The sequence below is a fragment of the Cynocephalus volans genome, chromosome 9 (assembly GCF_027409185.1).
Source record: "Cynocephalus volans isolate mCynVol1 chromosome 9, mCynVol1.pri, whole genome shotgun sequence".
Taxonomy (NCBI): Eukaryota; Metazoa; Chordata; class Mammalia; order Dermoptera; family Cynocephalidae; genus Cynocephalus; species Cynocephalus volans.
In genome coordinates, this window is record NC_084468.1 from 65,858,542 (window position 1) to 65,873,482 (window position 14,941).

Consider the following 14,941-nt stretch of genomic DNA (forward strand, 5'->3'; position numbering starts at 1 on the left):
TTATGTATTAGAAACTTGGCCCCCACTGTGACTATTAAGAGGGTGGGAAATCCTATTATGGTAATTGAAAGGTGGGGCCTGAAGAGGTGATTGGATTGTAGGACCGTGCAGTAGTGAATGGATTAACAATGGTGCTCGGGGGTGTGGCTCTGAGGGCTTTAAAAGGAGAATCTGTCTTTCTCCTCTCTGCCTGTTCTCTCTGCTTCCACCATCTTGCAGTGTGAGACCCCTAGGTCACTGTCATCACCAGCAGATGGACTTTGGACTTCCCAGCCTCAGAAACTGTAAGCAATAAATTTCATTTTCTTACAAATTACCTAGTTCCATGTATTTTGTTATAAGCAACAAAAATGGACTAATGCAGAAAATTGGTACCAGAGAGTTGAGGTGTTGCTTATAATAGATACTTGAAAATGTGGAAACACCTTTGGAACTGGGTGTTGAGGAGAAGTTGGAGGAGTTTGGAGGACTCAGAAGAAGACAAAAAGAACAGGGAAAGTTTAGAATGTCTTAGAGACTGGTTACGTGGTGGCGAGCAGAATGCTGATAGAAATATGGACTGTAAAGATCCTTCTAAGGAGGTCTCAGAAATAAGGAGTTTTTCAGAAACTGGGGCAACAATCAACTTTGCTATGAACTGGCAAGGAACTTGGCTGAATTGCATCCATGCCCTAGGACTTCAAGGAAGTTGGAACTTAAGAATTGTGAACCAGGGTATTTGGCAGAAGAAATTTCTAAGTAGCAAAACATTCAGGAAGCTGCACGGTTACTTGTAAGAGCCTGTGCTGAGTTGTGGTGGCAAAGGCTTGACATAAAGCCAGAATTTAAAAGGAAAGCAGAGTGTAAAGATTTGGAAAATTTGCAGCCTCTCCATGTGGTAGAGAAGCAGAGAGCATTTTCAGAAGAGAAATTCAATGGCGCTAAGAAGATTAATACAAAGGAAAGGGATTATCAAGAGAAGGAGGAAATGGCCCTGAAGCCATTGCAGAAGCCTCTGGGGCCAACCCTTCCATTACAGGCCCAAAGACCCAGGGAGACAGAATGGTTTTGGGGAACAGGCCTAAGGCACCCTCCACGGGCTCACTGCCCAGGGCTACCTCAGGAAGCTGCTTCCAGCACCAGCACCTCAGCTGCTTTGGCTGCTCCAGCCCTGGCTAAATTGGCTCCAGGTTGGGCTGGACCCACACCTTTGGAAAATACAAGCTGGAAGCCTTGGCAGAGTACATGTGGTGTTAGCTCTGCGGGCTCACAGAATGCCAGAGCCGTGGAGGTTTGGGAGACTCCATCCAGACTTCAAAAGATGCATGGAAAAGTCTGAGGACCCAGGAAAAGATCTGTCACAGGGGTGGATTCACCACATAGAGCCTTCACTAGGGCAATGCCGAGTGGAAACATGGGGTCAGAGTTACAGTAGAGAAACCCCATCAGTGCCATACCTAGTGGAGCCGTGAGAGTGGGACCTCCATGGGGACCCCAGGCCTGTGGAGCTACCAGAGTGGAACACCAGCCTGAGAGAGCTGAAGCATCACCTGAGGCCAGGAAAGCCATAGAAACAGAGTTGCCTGAGGATTTGGGGACTTACCCCCCACACCAGCATGCAGAGGAGGTTGAGCATGGACTCAAGGTACGTGGTTCATCAGCTTTGAGATTTAATGCCTGCCCTGCTGGGTTTCAGACTTGTTTGGGACCTGTTAAACCTTTCCTTTGGCCTATTTCTCCCATTTGGAATGAGAATATGTACCCTATGCTTGTCCCGCCATTGTATCATGAAGTAGATAAGTTGTTTTGATTTCACAGATGGGACTTTGAACTTTGGACTTTTGAGTTGAAACAAATTAAGATTTTGGGGATGAAATGAATGTATTTGCACGTGAAAAGGATGAGTTTTGGGAAGCTAGGGTGGAATGTAGTGTATTGAACTATGTACCTCCCAAAACTCCCTGAAGCTTGAATTGTGTCCCCCAAGTTTTATGTATTAGAAACTCTTGGCCCCTACTGTGACTGTTAAGAGGGTAGGAAATCCTATTATGGTAATTGAAAGGTGGAGCCTGGAAGAGGTGATTGGCTTGTAGCACCGTGCAATAGTGAATGGGTTAAAAATGGTGGTCAGGGGTGTGTTTCTGAGGGCTTTAAAAGAAGAGGAGAGTCTGTTTCTGCTTCCACTATCTTGCAATGTGAGACCCCTGGGTCACTGTTGCCACCACCAGGTGGACTTTGGACTTCCCAGCCTCAGAAACTGTAAGCAATAAATTTCATTTTCTTATGAATTTACCCAGTTCCATGTATTTTGTTATAAGCAACAGAAACAGAGTGAGACAGTCAACATTCCTAATATTTCCAGTATGAAACTAAGGTATTATAATAGTGTTGTAATGCCAAGATCAAGGGTCTGGATCCCCATACCGGCCAGCTGCAAAAAAAAAAAAAAAAAAAAAAGATATTATAATAGCTGATCTCTCCTCCTGGTAGCAAGAGGTATTTTTTCACCCAGTCTATACATCAGTCCTCTGGATAAACTGTCAGTGGCTCCCCATTGCCTGGGTCAGTGGTTCCGAGATTTGTACAGGAATTTATTGTGCTGATGGATGCATAACTGTGAATATACTAGAAACCACTGAACTGTACATTTTAAATAGGTGAATTATATATGTGAATTATATCTCAATAAAGTTATTCCTAAGAATTTATGTAGCAGCTGGCCGGTTAACTCATTTGGTTAGAGCACAGCCTTATAGCACCAACGTCACGGGTTTGGATCCCTGTACCAGTCAGCCATAAAAAAAAAAAAAATTATTAATGAATCAAAGCATCTGGAAGCCATGGCATGTTATGTATAACCCCCCGAAATGTTGAACCATAAGCAATTTTACTAGCAGAAAATAAGACTACAGTATATATAGTTAATATGCATATACACTATATATATTTACAACATTAAAATTCACTACTTTACATCTACCAAAAAAACCAATTGAGCTAAGCTTATCAACAGTTTCTAATGTTTGCCTTTAGTATTAGATTGCCACTTGTTAAGTTACTTTGTTGTCTACCATTATTTGCTAGCAAACAAGCATTAACATCACTGAAGACTTACAAAAATTTTGAAAGGGAAACTTGAAAACTGAGCACATTCAAATTCATTTCTCCATCAGCCAGGAAGGACATTGGTGTTGAGGGACAATAACTACCATGGCTTTTGGTGTTTTGATGAAACCTCAGATGTGTGACCTTCCAGCCAGGTGTCTGCGATTTCACATTGTTGGAGCACTCGTCATATCCCTAGGGGTGGCAGCTCTCCATAAGTTTGCTGTGGCTGAACCAAGGAAGAAGGCATGTGCAGATTTCTACAGAAATTATGATTCCATGACAGATTTTGAGGAGATAAGGAAGGCTGGCATCATTCAGAGGGCAAAGTGATTTGGGAATGTAAAGAATTTCTTTGGATTAAGTTTCATAGAAATTAGTCACTGATCTGTGTTCCTGAACTATAAAACATGAATGTGTGGAATAGTTCCTCTTGATAAATAAGCAATTAACAAATACTGTGGATAGAAAATAAAGAAAAAAAAATTGAGCACATTCTATCTAATACTTTATTTTTTGTCTTCAAATTAAGACTTCAGGAAAACGTCTGGGTTTTTTAAACACTAAAGTTTTCTGGGGAATCAAGATGGCGGAATAGACGGTCCACAGCATCACTCTCTTCCACAAATCAACCAATTTACAACTATAAAAATGTAACATCAGCCAAGCCGGGGCCGCTGGAGCTCAGGGGAAGGGGAGGAGAGACCTATGGAGTTCATAAAGGCTGGAGAAACTACAATGACAGAAAGAAAAAGCTGCTTTGAGCGTTTCAGGCCATGGCTGCTTTAAGGTTCGAGCTGATGAGCACATGGAGCAGGAGCCGGCAAAAGCTGCAGCTGTGCACTCCAGATGGAGTTGCTTGGAGGCAGCAGGAGAGAAGAGGGCCTTGGTGGCCCCCAAGACAGCAAGACCACTAATAGGGTTCCCATGGATCCACGCAGGAGCGAGGAGCCAGAACAGCTGAAAAAAGGGAGCCATTCAGAGGCCAGTGAGTCATCACAAGGGACCAGTGCAGGGCCTATCGCATGGGAAGTGTTTGGAGCATGGGCAGTGGGGGAGACAGGCCCACCAGGGGATCACTGGGGCACGGCAAGGACAGCTGATCTGCCCCCCAATCAACACAGGACCACTCAGAGGAGACGGGTCAGGAGTACAGAATTGCATGGGGTGGAGATTGATGAAAAAATTCAGGCCCAGATCAGAGATTCTACAGAACACAGATCCACTGGGTCTCTGGAGAGCCGGAAGTACCTATAATACCAACCATTAAACCCTGAGCTGCACAAAAAGCCTTCCCTAGGTAAACAGCAGCAAAGTAGCAATTTAAACAACCACATACTCAAGTACTGGTTCCCACAGGAAGTTCCCCCGTGTTAGAAGCAAAGGACAAAAAATTAGTTCCGGGCCAGGCACACCACCAGCACCTTGGGGCCTGACTGGGAACTGGAGGCTTGGACCTGGGGACACGACCCCAATCCCACTTCCAGGCAAACTGCACCAGTGCATTGGGGCCCTCCTGGGGACCTGAAGCATGGAGAAGAGGACTGGATGCCCCTCCCACAACCAGGCACACCACGCCAGCACCTTGGGGCCTGTCTGGGGACCTGAGGCAAGGAGAAGGGGAACAGTCCTCTCTCTCACAATCAGGCACACTGAGCCAGCACATTGGGGCCCACCCAGGGACTCGGGGTATGGGGTTGGGGACTGGACCTCTCTCCCACAACCAGGCACAACATGCCAGCTACTCGGAGCCCACCCAGGGAACCGGGGCAAGGAGAAGGAGAATGGTCCTCTCTCCCACAACCAGGCACAATGCGCCAGTGCTTCAGGGCCCACCCAAGGACCTGAGGCATGGAAAAGGGGACTGGACCTCTCTCCCACAACCAGGCACACCAAGCCAGCACCTCGGGGCCCACCCACAGTCCCGGGACATGGAGAAGGGGACTGGACCACCCTCCCACAACCAGGCACACTGCATCAGCACTTTGGGGCCTGCCTGGGGACCCGAGGCAAAGAGAAGGGAAATGGACGTCTCTCCCACAACCAGGCACACTGAGCCAGCGCTTCAGGGCCCACCGGGGGGCCTGAGGCATAGGAGAAGGGGACCAGACCACCCTCCCACAACCAGGCACACTGAGCCTGCACCTTGGGGCCCACCCAGGGACACAGGGTATGGAGTTGGGGACTGGAGCACCCGCCCACAAGCAGGCACAACATGCCAGCACCTCGGAGCCCACCCGGGGAGCTGGGGTATGGAGAAGGGGACCGGACCACCCGTCCACAACCAGACACACTGAGCCAGCACTTCAGGGCCCACTGGGGGACCTGAGGCATGGAGAAGGGGACCAGACCACTCTCCCACAACCAGGCACGCTGAGCCAGCGCTTCAGGGCCCACCGGGGGACCTGAGGCATGGAGAAGGGGACCAGACCTCTCTCCTACAACCAGGCATGCTGAGCCAGCACCTTGGGGCCCACCCAGGGACCCAGGGTAAGGAGTTGGGGACTGGACCTCTCTCCCACAGCCAAGCACAACATGCCAGCAACTCAAAGCCCGCCCAGGGACCTGAGGCATGGAGAAGGGGACCAGACCACCCTCCTACAACCAGACACACTGAGCCAGTGCTTCAGGGCCCACTGGGGGACCTGAGGCATAGAGAAGGGGACTGGACCTCTCTCCCACAACCAGGCACACCAAGCCAGCACCTCAGGGCCCACCCACAGTCCCGGGGCATGGAGAAGGGGACCAGACCACCCTCCCACAACCAGGCACACTAAGCCAGCACTTCGGGACCCACCGGGGGACCTGAGGCATGGAGAAGGGGACTGGAACTCTCTCCCACAACCAGGCATACTGCACCAATGCCTCAGGGCCTGCCTGGAGACCTGAGGCATGGAGAAGGGGACCGGACCTCTCTCCCACAACCAGGCACACTGAGCCAGTGCTTCAGGGCCCACCCGGAGACCTGAGTCATGGAAAAGGGGACTGGAACCTCTCTCCCACAACCAGGCACACCACGCCAGCACCTTGGGCCTTGCCCAGGGACCCAGGGCATGGAGAAGGGGACCATACCACCCTCCCACAACCACGCACACTGAGCCAGTGCTCTGGGGCCCACCCAGGGACCCAGGGTATGGAGTCGGGGACCGGATCACCCTCCCACAGCCAGGCCCAACATGCCAGCACCTTGGAGACCACCCAGGGATCTGGGGCATGGATAGAAGACTGAACCTCTCTCCCACAACCAGGCACAACATGCCAGCACCTTGGGACCTGCCCGGGGACCCAAGGCAAGGAGAAGGGGACCAAACACTTCCCACAACCAGGCATACCGCCAGTGCCAAGGAGCATGCCAAAAACAGCACCTCCACGTGGGTGGCCCACCACAGTCACCACAATAACCATGGCTGCTGCAAAAGCAGCTAGATGCCACAACCACCACGCAGATGGTCCGCCAACCACTGGAGTGCATTCACATAAGAAGAGTCACCAGCAGAGACAAAGAAAAGAAGAGGATGTCTCTTTCCACAAAACCCATTTCAGAGTGACAGAAGAAGCATCTGCTCTATGATAATATTGGGGGACCTGATCACATCTCTCAGCATTGGACAGATCATCTAGGTAACAAGTTAACAGAGTAACCATTATTCTTTCAGAAGGAGGGAAGAAATCTAGGCAATTAGAGGGTGGAGGGGGAGGGAATGAGGGAAGGGGAGAGGTTGGACAAGGGGCATAAAGAATAATTATGATTTGTAACAATATATGTTAGTAATACTGATTTAATCAACATATCTCAATGTTCAACCTCCAAAATATGTATAATCGATTTTGATTCAATAAATAAAATAAATTATTTAAAAAAAAAAATTAAAAAAAAAAATTAAGTTTTCTGGGAGGAGCTTTGACAATCCCTAGGTTCCTAGAGAATGTCTACATTTCTTGACATATCATAAAAGATGCTTCTGTCAACCTGGTCTTAAATGACTTTTCCATCTTCATCTCTTTCTACGCTACCACGCTACTGCACACTGGGCTAAATATCCCCCAAACACACCCTGCAGCTTTGCTCATGCTCCTTGCCTCTCTCCTGGAACATTCTTCCAGAACTCTCTTCTCCCTCCACTTGGGCCTTTCAAAGCGCATCTAACTTCCTTTTTACCTCCTCATTTCCTCGGTCCAGAAAAGCACCATCAGAGCAGGGAATATGTATAACTTACGAAATGTTACATTTTCAACATTAACAAAGAGCCTGGCACATAGAAAATGCTCCATATCAGGGCTGGCCCGTGGCTCACTTGGGAGAGTGTGGTGCTGATAACACCAAAACCATAGGTTCAGATCCCTATATAGGGATGGCCGGTTAGCTCACTTGGGAGAGCGTGGTGCTGACAACACCACGCTAAGGGTTAAGATCCCCTTACTAGTCATCTTTAAAAAAAAAAAAGAAAATGCTCCATATCAACAGATAAATGGATAAAGTGTGATATACATATACAATGGAATACTACTCAGCTGTAAAAAAGAATGAAATCCTGTCATTTGTGGCAACATGGTGCTGGGAAAATAGAATAATCAGGCTCCCCTCTCCTCAGGGCTGGTTGGGGGTGGTTCAGTAAACATTGTGTGTGGCAGGGGTGAAGTTAGTGCACCTGTGCAGCACTGCCACTTTGGCTGGTGTTTAGTGCCTGGGGCAGCCGTTGTCAGTGCAGCCATACTTTTCCGAACCTACGGCTTCCAAAGACCTCTTGGCTGGTTACCCAGCTCATAGACCTGTGTGAAAGGGTCTGGTAAGCCAGCCTGGCGTATGAGGGGTCTGGGGACCCAGCCTGGCATGTGAAGGGCTTGTGACCCAGTCTGCGAATGGGCTTGAGGGGTATGTGTGCTCCAGATCGATCCTTAGCTCGACAATCAGCCCAGTTGATGCAGGATTACCAGCAGGTAAAAGAGCCCAACAACTAGCATAGTCGTGGTCACCTAGCTTTACACTTGGCGTCATGAACAGGATTAAGAGCTAGACAATTGGCGCTGTGAGGATTCCAGGCCTTAGCCTAGCCAGACACATGGATAAGCCTGGAAGACATTATGTTAAGTAAAATAAGTCAAGCACAGAAAGAGAAACACTGCATGTTCTCATTCATATGTGGGAGCTTAAAAAAAAAAAAGTTAAACTTCTAAAAATAGAGATTAGAATTGTGGTTACTAGAGTTGGCTGGTTAGCTCAGTTGGTTAGAGCACAGCCTTGTAACCTCATGGGCCAAGGGTTCAATTCCTCATATGGCCAGCCTTCAAAAAAAAGGATCCTGGTTACTAGAGGCTGGGAAGGGGAGGGGGAGAGATTGGTTAATGGATACAAAATTACAGCTAGATAGGAAAAATAAGTTCTACTGGTGTCCGGTAGTGCCAGGCATCTATAATTAACAATTTATTGCACCTTCTCAAGTGGCTAGAAGGGAGGAGCTCAAATATTCTTCTCAGAAAGAAATGATAAATTTTTATAATAATGAATATGCTAATTACCCTGATTTGATTATCATACATTGTACACATGTATTGAAATAAAACTGTACCCCATAAATATGTATAATCAATGTGTCAATTAAAAAATAATTTTAAAAAATATTTTAAAGCTCCGTAAACATCCCCTTCTCTGTATTCTCATAGCCTCAACACACACATCTATCCACTCACCTCACTGTGCTGGGATCATTTTTCAGTGACCCCACTCACAACCCCTTCCTCAGTTGACTATGAGCTCTTGAAGGCAGGAGTTATGTCTTTTTTTTTTTTTCCTAGCAGCTGGTTGGTACAGTAATCCCTACCCTTGACCCTTGGTATTAAAACATTGCACTCTAACCTACTGAGCCAACCAGCCAGCCCAGGAATTATGTCTTTTTCACTTAGTAGATGCTCCATAAATATCTGGTAATTTTTTTTTTTTTTTTTTTTTTTTTTTGGCAGCTGGCCTGTACAGGGAACAGAACCCTTGACCTTGGTGTTACAAGGCTGCACTATAACCAGTTGAGCTAACCGGCCAGTCATTTAAAAAAATTTTTTTTGGCAGCTGGCTGGTACAGAGAACCAAACCCTTGGCCTTATCACTATAAGGCCACACTCTAATCAACTGAGCTAACCGACCAGCATTTAATGGAAAGAGACTTTTTTTTTTTTGACACTTGGCCTCTATGGGGATCCAAACCCTTGACCTTGGTGTTACCAGCACCACTCTCTCTCAAGTAAGCTAACTGGCCAGCCCCCATTATCTGGTAAAATTAGATGAATTGAAAATATATGCTCTTATTTCCTGATGTTCAGAGTCTTAAGGAAAATTAAAACATGCAATTTACTTAAATGCTATGTGTCAAAACCATAAGTAAGGTATGTATATAACATTATGAGAATTCCGATGAAGGAGCCATACATCTTCTGGCTTGGAGGTATTTGTGACATTTGAGCTGTCCCTTGAGGAGTAAGAGAAAGTATACCAGGCAAACAGCAAAAAGTGTTTTCTAAGCTGAAGGAATTCAGCATCAAGACAGAAAATGAGACAGAAGAGCAATGAGCACCTCAATGGGTCTGGTGTAACCTCAGTGTAGGCTCATGGCAGGGAGAGGCTGGCAGGAGGCTGGACAAGTATGCTGGGCCTAGCAGCCCTGCCAGCCTGGACTTTATAATACAGCAAGAGGGTGACAGGTTCAGATCTGTATTTTACTCTGCTCTCAGCAGCCTTTTCTGCCCTCATCCTTCTCCAAAACAGCATAGCAAGAGAGTTGACCAGAGTTAGGTATGATATGTGGACAAAGGCCAGAGGGACATGACAAATCCTCTTGAAAACCACCTTGAGACTTAGGATTGTGTTCTAACCAGTGAGCAATCGGCCAATACTAGTGCTGTGTAAATCACACACTGAAGCAGAAGTTAAGAATGTGGTAGAACTAACAAAGCTGGTTTCTTGGGAAAGCCAGTATCATTTACTTAAAGATTCCTGGCCTTCATGAAGCCCTCCCTGGTTTTCCCAGCCCAAGGGGATTTCTCTCTGTCTCTTTCTTCTGAAATCCTCCAGAGCACTTAATTTTATATTTATGACACTATGAAATTTTTTTCTTACATTATAGTTGTTTGTCCTCATTCCTGGTACCAATTTCTTTCCTCTTTGCCTCATTTTACAAGCTTATATCTAACACAATACAGCTTTAAAAGACACCTTGGGAGCAAGACACGGTATAAAGCAATCAAGAATAAGTATTGTAGATTTTAAGTTTCAAGAGAGGAAAGGTCATGTCCCTCTCACCTTTATTAATCTTATGGCACTAAGCAAAACATATTCGTTGAAGAAATTAATGTAGTGATAATACGATAAAGCAGAAACATTCATTGGCTTTTAAAAGAAGTTGACATTTACTAGAGTATTAGCCATAGATGTTTATCTTGAATTCTTTTAAATTTTCATCTCTCCAAACCATGCCCCCAGCATCTGTGGTTGTCTCTCTCTCTTTTTTTTTTATTTGATTTGCCAAAGTTTCATCCCTTATATAGGTATTTTTAGAAAAAAGCCCTTAGATTTAATTATGCCTATTTTGTTGTTGTTGTTTTCTAGTAGACTAGAGATATATTTAGTTCAGCAAAATTATAATGTAAAAATACAAAGAAACAAAAATATCTGACACTCAGACAATTTTGTAAAGAACATTAACAGTAATCAGCATAACTATAATAAATTATAAAGATCTGTTGATCTTTTAATGAAAATAACCAGAAGAAACATAAAAATACTTTTAAAATACAGCATTATTGCATCCACACATGAAAACACTTCCATAAAAAATTAAATTTTCAATTTCCACTTGAACATTTAAATTTTCAGCCCTCTTTGAATTTACATTCTGAAATCTTGATGTTCTACTGGAGTTTATAGACAAGCCATTCTCATCCCATGGACCCTTTACAAACAAAAGGAGCACTTCCAGTTAGATATACAGTACTTCAAGGCTAATATTTAATCTTAATTGGCAACAAATTTAGTGCAAGTAGAATCATATTTAGCAGCTTAGAAAAGTCCTGGTGGGGAGGCATTCTCCTCTTAACCCTTACTGCTTCCCCTGAGTGAAATCATTTCTCTCTTTTCATGAATACAAATGTTGGCCATTCAAACCTATTGAAAACTATCAATGATAATTCTGTTGTTTGTTACAGGGAGTTTCCATGAAAGATGGTTTCAGTCACCATGCAAATGAGCCACATGGAACTTTACGTTTGAGTTGATACAAAAAAGCTGGGACTGAATGCCAGTGATTTCTCTCAGAGTGGAGTCAAGTTCATAATTGGGTCTTACCCAGCTTCTCCGATCAGACCCAAAGGAAGCACTAATCATTTCACACATTAGCCACTGTAGGTGGAATTCAAAAGAAGACTTGGGGACAGGGCTGAGGAATCTCTTAAATCAAATTCTACTTTCCAGTAATAATTTTATTTCACTGATTTGAATGCAAAAAAAGAAAAAGAAAGAAAGCCATCTGATTCCAAACCCGGCACTTTCCACTCTCAGCCAAGATTTATTTTCCAAATGAATAGAAGCCAGAGAGCTACTAGCCAGAGAGGATTTTGTCTGAGCTTCATCAATTCCTCGAGTGCCTCTCTTTTTGTTAGACATCTGTTCCCTCTCTAGCCAAGGCCTGGGATTGCTGCTTTGGAAAACTTTGTGGCTTACTGTGCCCAGATCTGTGGGGCAAGGGAAGAGGAAGAATACCTCCTAGATTTTGAGCACCTGGCTCTGCCCCTTGTCTAGGTTTCACCAGCCCAAGGACTTGAGCATCAAAAAGCCTGGATGACCCCTGAGGTCCAGGATGTGCTGACATAAAATCGAGGGAGGTAAACGCTAGGCAGGTCATCTCACTTCACCTCTGTCTTTATCAACTCCTCCCAGTTTATCTGTTCCGGCTATATGCTCCCACTGAGTAGCTCCAGGATGAGGGTGTGTTGGCTGCATGTTGGAGCGAGGTGCCCCCATTCAATCACTATACTCTTCTCTTTCCCTTGGAGTGGGGAATTTCTCGTACTGGTTGGCCAATTTCCATTTGCTGTGCTGACTTTTGAGTAGTGCAGCAAAGGAAGACTTTCGGGTGACATTTCTAGATATTTCCCGGCTCTTGGCCTTCCTGGTTGGGGAAGAGCTTTGGACTAAGGGATAGACGGGGAAAATGGGCTTGCCTCGAGGGGCTCCCAGTAGCTGCCATATTTCCCCAGAGGTATTACTGGTCAGATACTGCCATGGCTTCTTCCCACTGCTATCCCGGACATTCACCCGAGATGCCAATCTCTGCACTAGCAATTTGATGACCCCCTGGTGGCCGTGAATGGCTGCAAGGTGCAGTGGGGTATACCCACAACTGGACCTCACATTTACATCAAGAGCAATCCCTGCCTTTTGTGCCCCAGAGACCAAGTCCTGAAGGGCTCTGAGGTCACCATGTTTGGCTATCCAGTGCAAGGCAGTGTACCCAGTCAAGAAGTCTTTGTGCAAAGCCAGCTGGGGGTCCTCCCAGAACAAAGTCAACACTTGAATCCAGGAGCCACTGGCAAGCTTCACAATCCATTCATGCTCCCTGGTGTCAAGGGGGACTAGGGATGATCTGTGCTCAGGAAGTCTGTGGGGGACCAAAGATGCAGGCCCTTCCCCACTGGGGATCCCTGAGCTGTGTGGCCGACCCCGCTCAGCCACAACAGCCTTAACATCTGCAAGTTTTGGTGTCAAAGCTGCATCCACCCTTGGGCTGGGCACTGTTCCTGCCTTGGAGGGTTTCCTGGATCGAGGTGGGCGCCGACTCCTTTTCTGCAAGTCCTCATCAAGGTATTCCTCATCAGAGGAAGACAATTTGGCTCTCCCTGTCCAAGAGCTTCTTCTCAGGGATCTCCTCAACTTGGGAGCCGGCCAGAGTAAAGGCTCCTGGAGGTGGCCTGCAAGCCCATTAGTCCCTATTGGGACCTTCTGAGAGGTGTGACCATCCCCTCTGTGCCCGAGGCCCTGAGGGCTCCGGCTGGGGCTGCCCTCCTTTGGAGATACAGAATGGCTCCGAGCTGGGTTCCTGAGCTTTCCCCAATCAGGGGTGCCCAGGGCAACCTGCAGCCCCTCTTCAGAACCCACAGGAGATTCTTTGGGCCCACTGCTGCTCTCCTCACTGCCATGGCTCTCCTGGTCCACAAAGTCGTCCAGATCTTGGAGGGACAGCTGACAACGAATGCTACGAAAAACATTAAATGGAGGGTTCCCGGGCCAGGATTCTGAGGACTCATCCGGAGCAGGAAAGAGAGAATGAAAGGAAAGAGGGGGGTCTTGCGGCGGCGCTGAGCCTGGCTCCGAGGTTAGCTGGAAGAAGTTGTCTGGCATCACCGACCACGCCCGGATGGGGCCCGGGTCCCGGGTCTCGGGCATCTGCGGGTATCTGGCCACCCACTCCCGGGTGCGCTGCTGCTGCTGCTGCAGGGTCGCAAGGTGCAGGGAGCCCGGGGTCAACAGCTCCAGCCGGTCTCCGGGGGGAGTGTAGCGGGTCAGGGAAGCAGGCGGGGAAGCCCGGCTCCCAGCAGCCCCGACAGTGGCGGGAGGCGAGCGGGGCGTTGCAGGCACGGGCGTGGGCTCAGCGGTCGCGCCGTCCCGCCGCTGCCCAGGAGCCCCGCGGTCATCCTGAGCAAGCGGAGCCCTCGCGGGCTTCTCCGCCGCGACGGCGGGGTCCGGAAGGGCGCTAAGCAGCGGCTCTCCCGGGAGCCCCGCCAGGCTGTTCTGGAGGCATTCCCAGCAGCAGCGGCCTTGAGTCTCCATCGCTGCGCACCTGGCTCCGGCCGGGGCACCTGCCTCGGCAGCCGCGGGCACTGGCGCCCTCTGGCCCGGGCTGCCCCTCGGCCCGCCGCCACCCTTGGCCGCCTGCCGGGCGCCGCAGGCCGGGAGTCCATTGCAAGCTGCGTCGGCGGCTCGGGCTGCGGCACCTGCTGGCTCCTCCTCTGGCTCCTTCTCGCGCCGCCGCCTCCTGGGCTGCTGCGGCGGCGGCGGCGGCTGCTCCCCCCGGCGAGCGCCTCGCGGGGAGCAGGGCGCAGCTCTCACCGGCTGGGCGGCGGCCGCGGGCGGCTCGCGGGGTCGCTGCAGCCCGTCCTCCCCCAGAAGGTCCCTGTACCTCCTCTTGAGCACCACGTACTTGGTGCCGTCGGGGTCCTGGCGCACTGCGGCGAGCGAGTTGACGAAGCCCTTGAAGAGTTCGCGGCGTTGCTGATGTTGGTTGGGGGGCGCGTCGGGGTCTCGGAGAAAGCTCTTGAAGTGGCTCAGCAAGGCGGCGTTGGTCACGCGGCCCCCTGACTGGCACAGAAAGTCCAGTAGTGCCTCCTGGCTCAGCTCTCGGGCCATGGCTGCCTTGTCGTCCCCTGCCCCCGGGCTGTCTTCGTCTCGCCCTCCCCGCGCTCTCCCCTGCCAGCAGAAACCCTGGCTCGGCGTGTGTCACCTGCTCCCGGGGCGACACCGCCCGCCTCCATCAGCCGCGGAGGCCGGCGTGCCCTTACCCCCCGAGCGCGCCAGGAAGGCCGTGAGTCCCCAGGGGGCGGCCCCCGAACTGAGCCCCCGGGCGCCGCCTGAGTGGGAGACGGCGGCTCGCGGGCCGCCCCTGCGCGACGCGGGCCTCTCGCAGCGAGTCCCCACAGCGAAAGTTCCCGGGATAGGCCGGAGTCGGTTTCACCTGCGCCCTGGCGACGCCCCCTCCCGTCCCTCCGCCCTCTGAGGTCTCCCCCACCCCCCGCCGCCCATCCCAGATGAGTCAGGCTGGCCAGAGCCGGGAGAGCGCCCGCAGGTGAGGTCGGCAGCGAGCCGGAGCCGCAGCGAGTG

At 49.3% G+C, this 14,941-nt stretch overlaps 2 protein-coding genes across 2 annotated transcripts; one reads left to right on the top strand and one right to left on the bottom strand.

Annotated features, from left to right (window-relative positions):
* Positions 1-3,189: 3,189 nt before the first annotated feature.
* On the top strand, positions 3,190-3,417 carry LOC134385867 (cytochrome c oxidase subunit 6C-like). Its single transcript, XM_063107540.1, has one exon. It carries the CDS (start codon positions 3,190-3,192, stop codon positions 3,415-3,417), a length of 228 nt encoding a protein of 75 aa, XP_062963610.1.
* An 8,671-nt stretch (positions 3,418-12,088) lies between these two features.
* Positions 12,089-14,470, bottom strand: SOWAHB (sosondowah ankyrin repeat domain family member B). Its single transcript, XM_063107542.1, has one exon. The coding sequence runs from the start codon at positions 14,468-14,470 to the stop codon at positions 12,089-12,091; it is 2,382 nt and encodes a 793-aa protein (XP_062963612.1).
* Positions 14,471-14,941: the final 471 nt, after the last annotated feature.

What these genes read in the sequence shown, in the direction of transcription:
- LOC134385867 (XM_063107540.1), top strand. Translation starts at nt 3,190, where the DNA reads ATGGCTTTTGGTGTTTTGATGAAACCTCAGATGTGTGACCTTCCAGCC.
- SOWAHB (XM_063107542.1), bottom strand. Translation starts at nt 14,470, where the DNA reads ATGGCCCGAGAGCTGAGCCAGGAGGCACTACTGGACTTTCTGTGCCAG.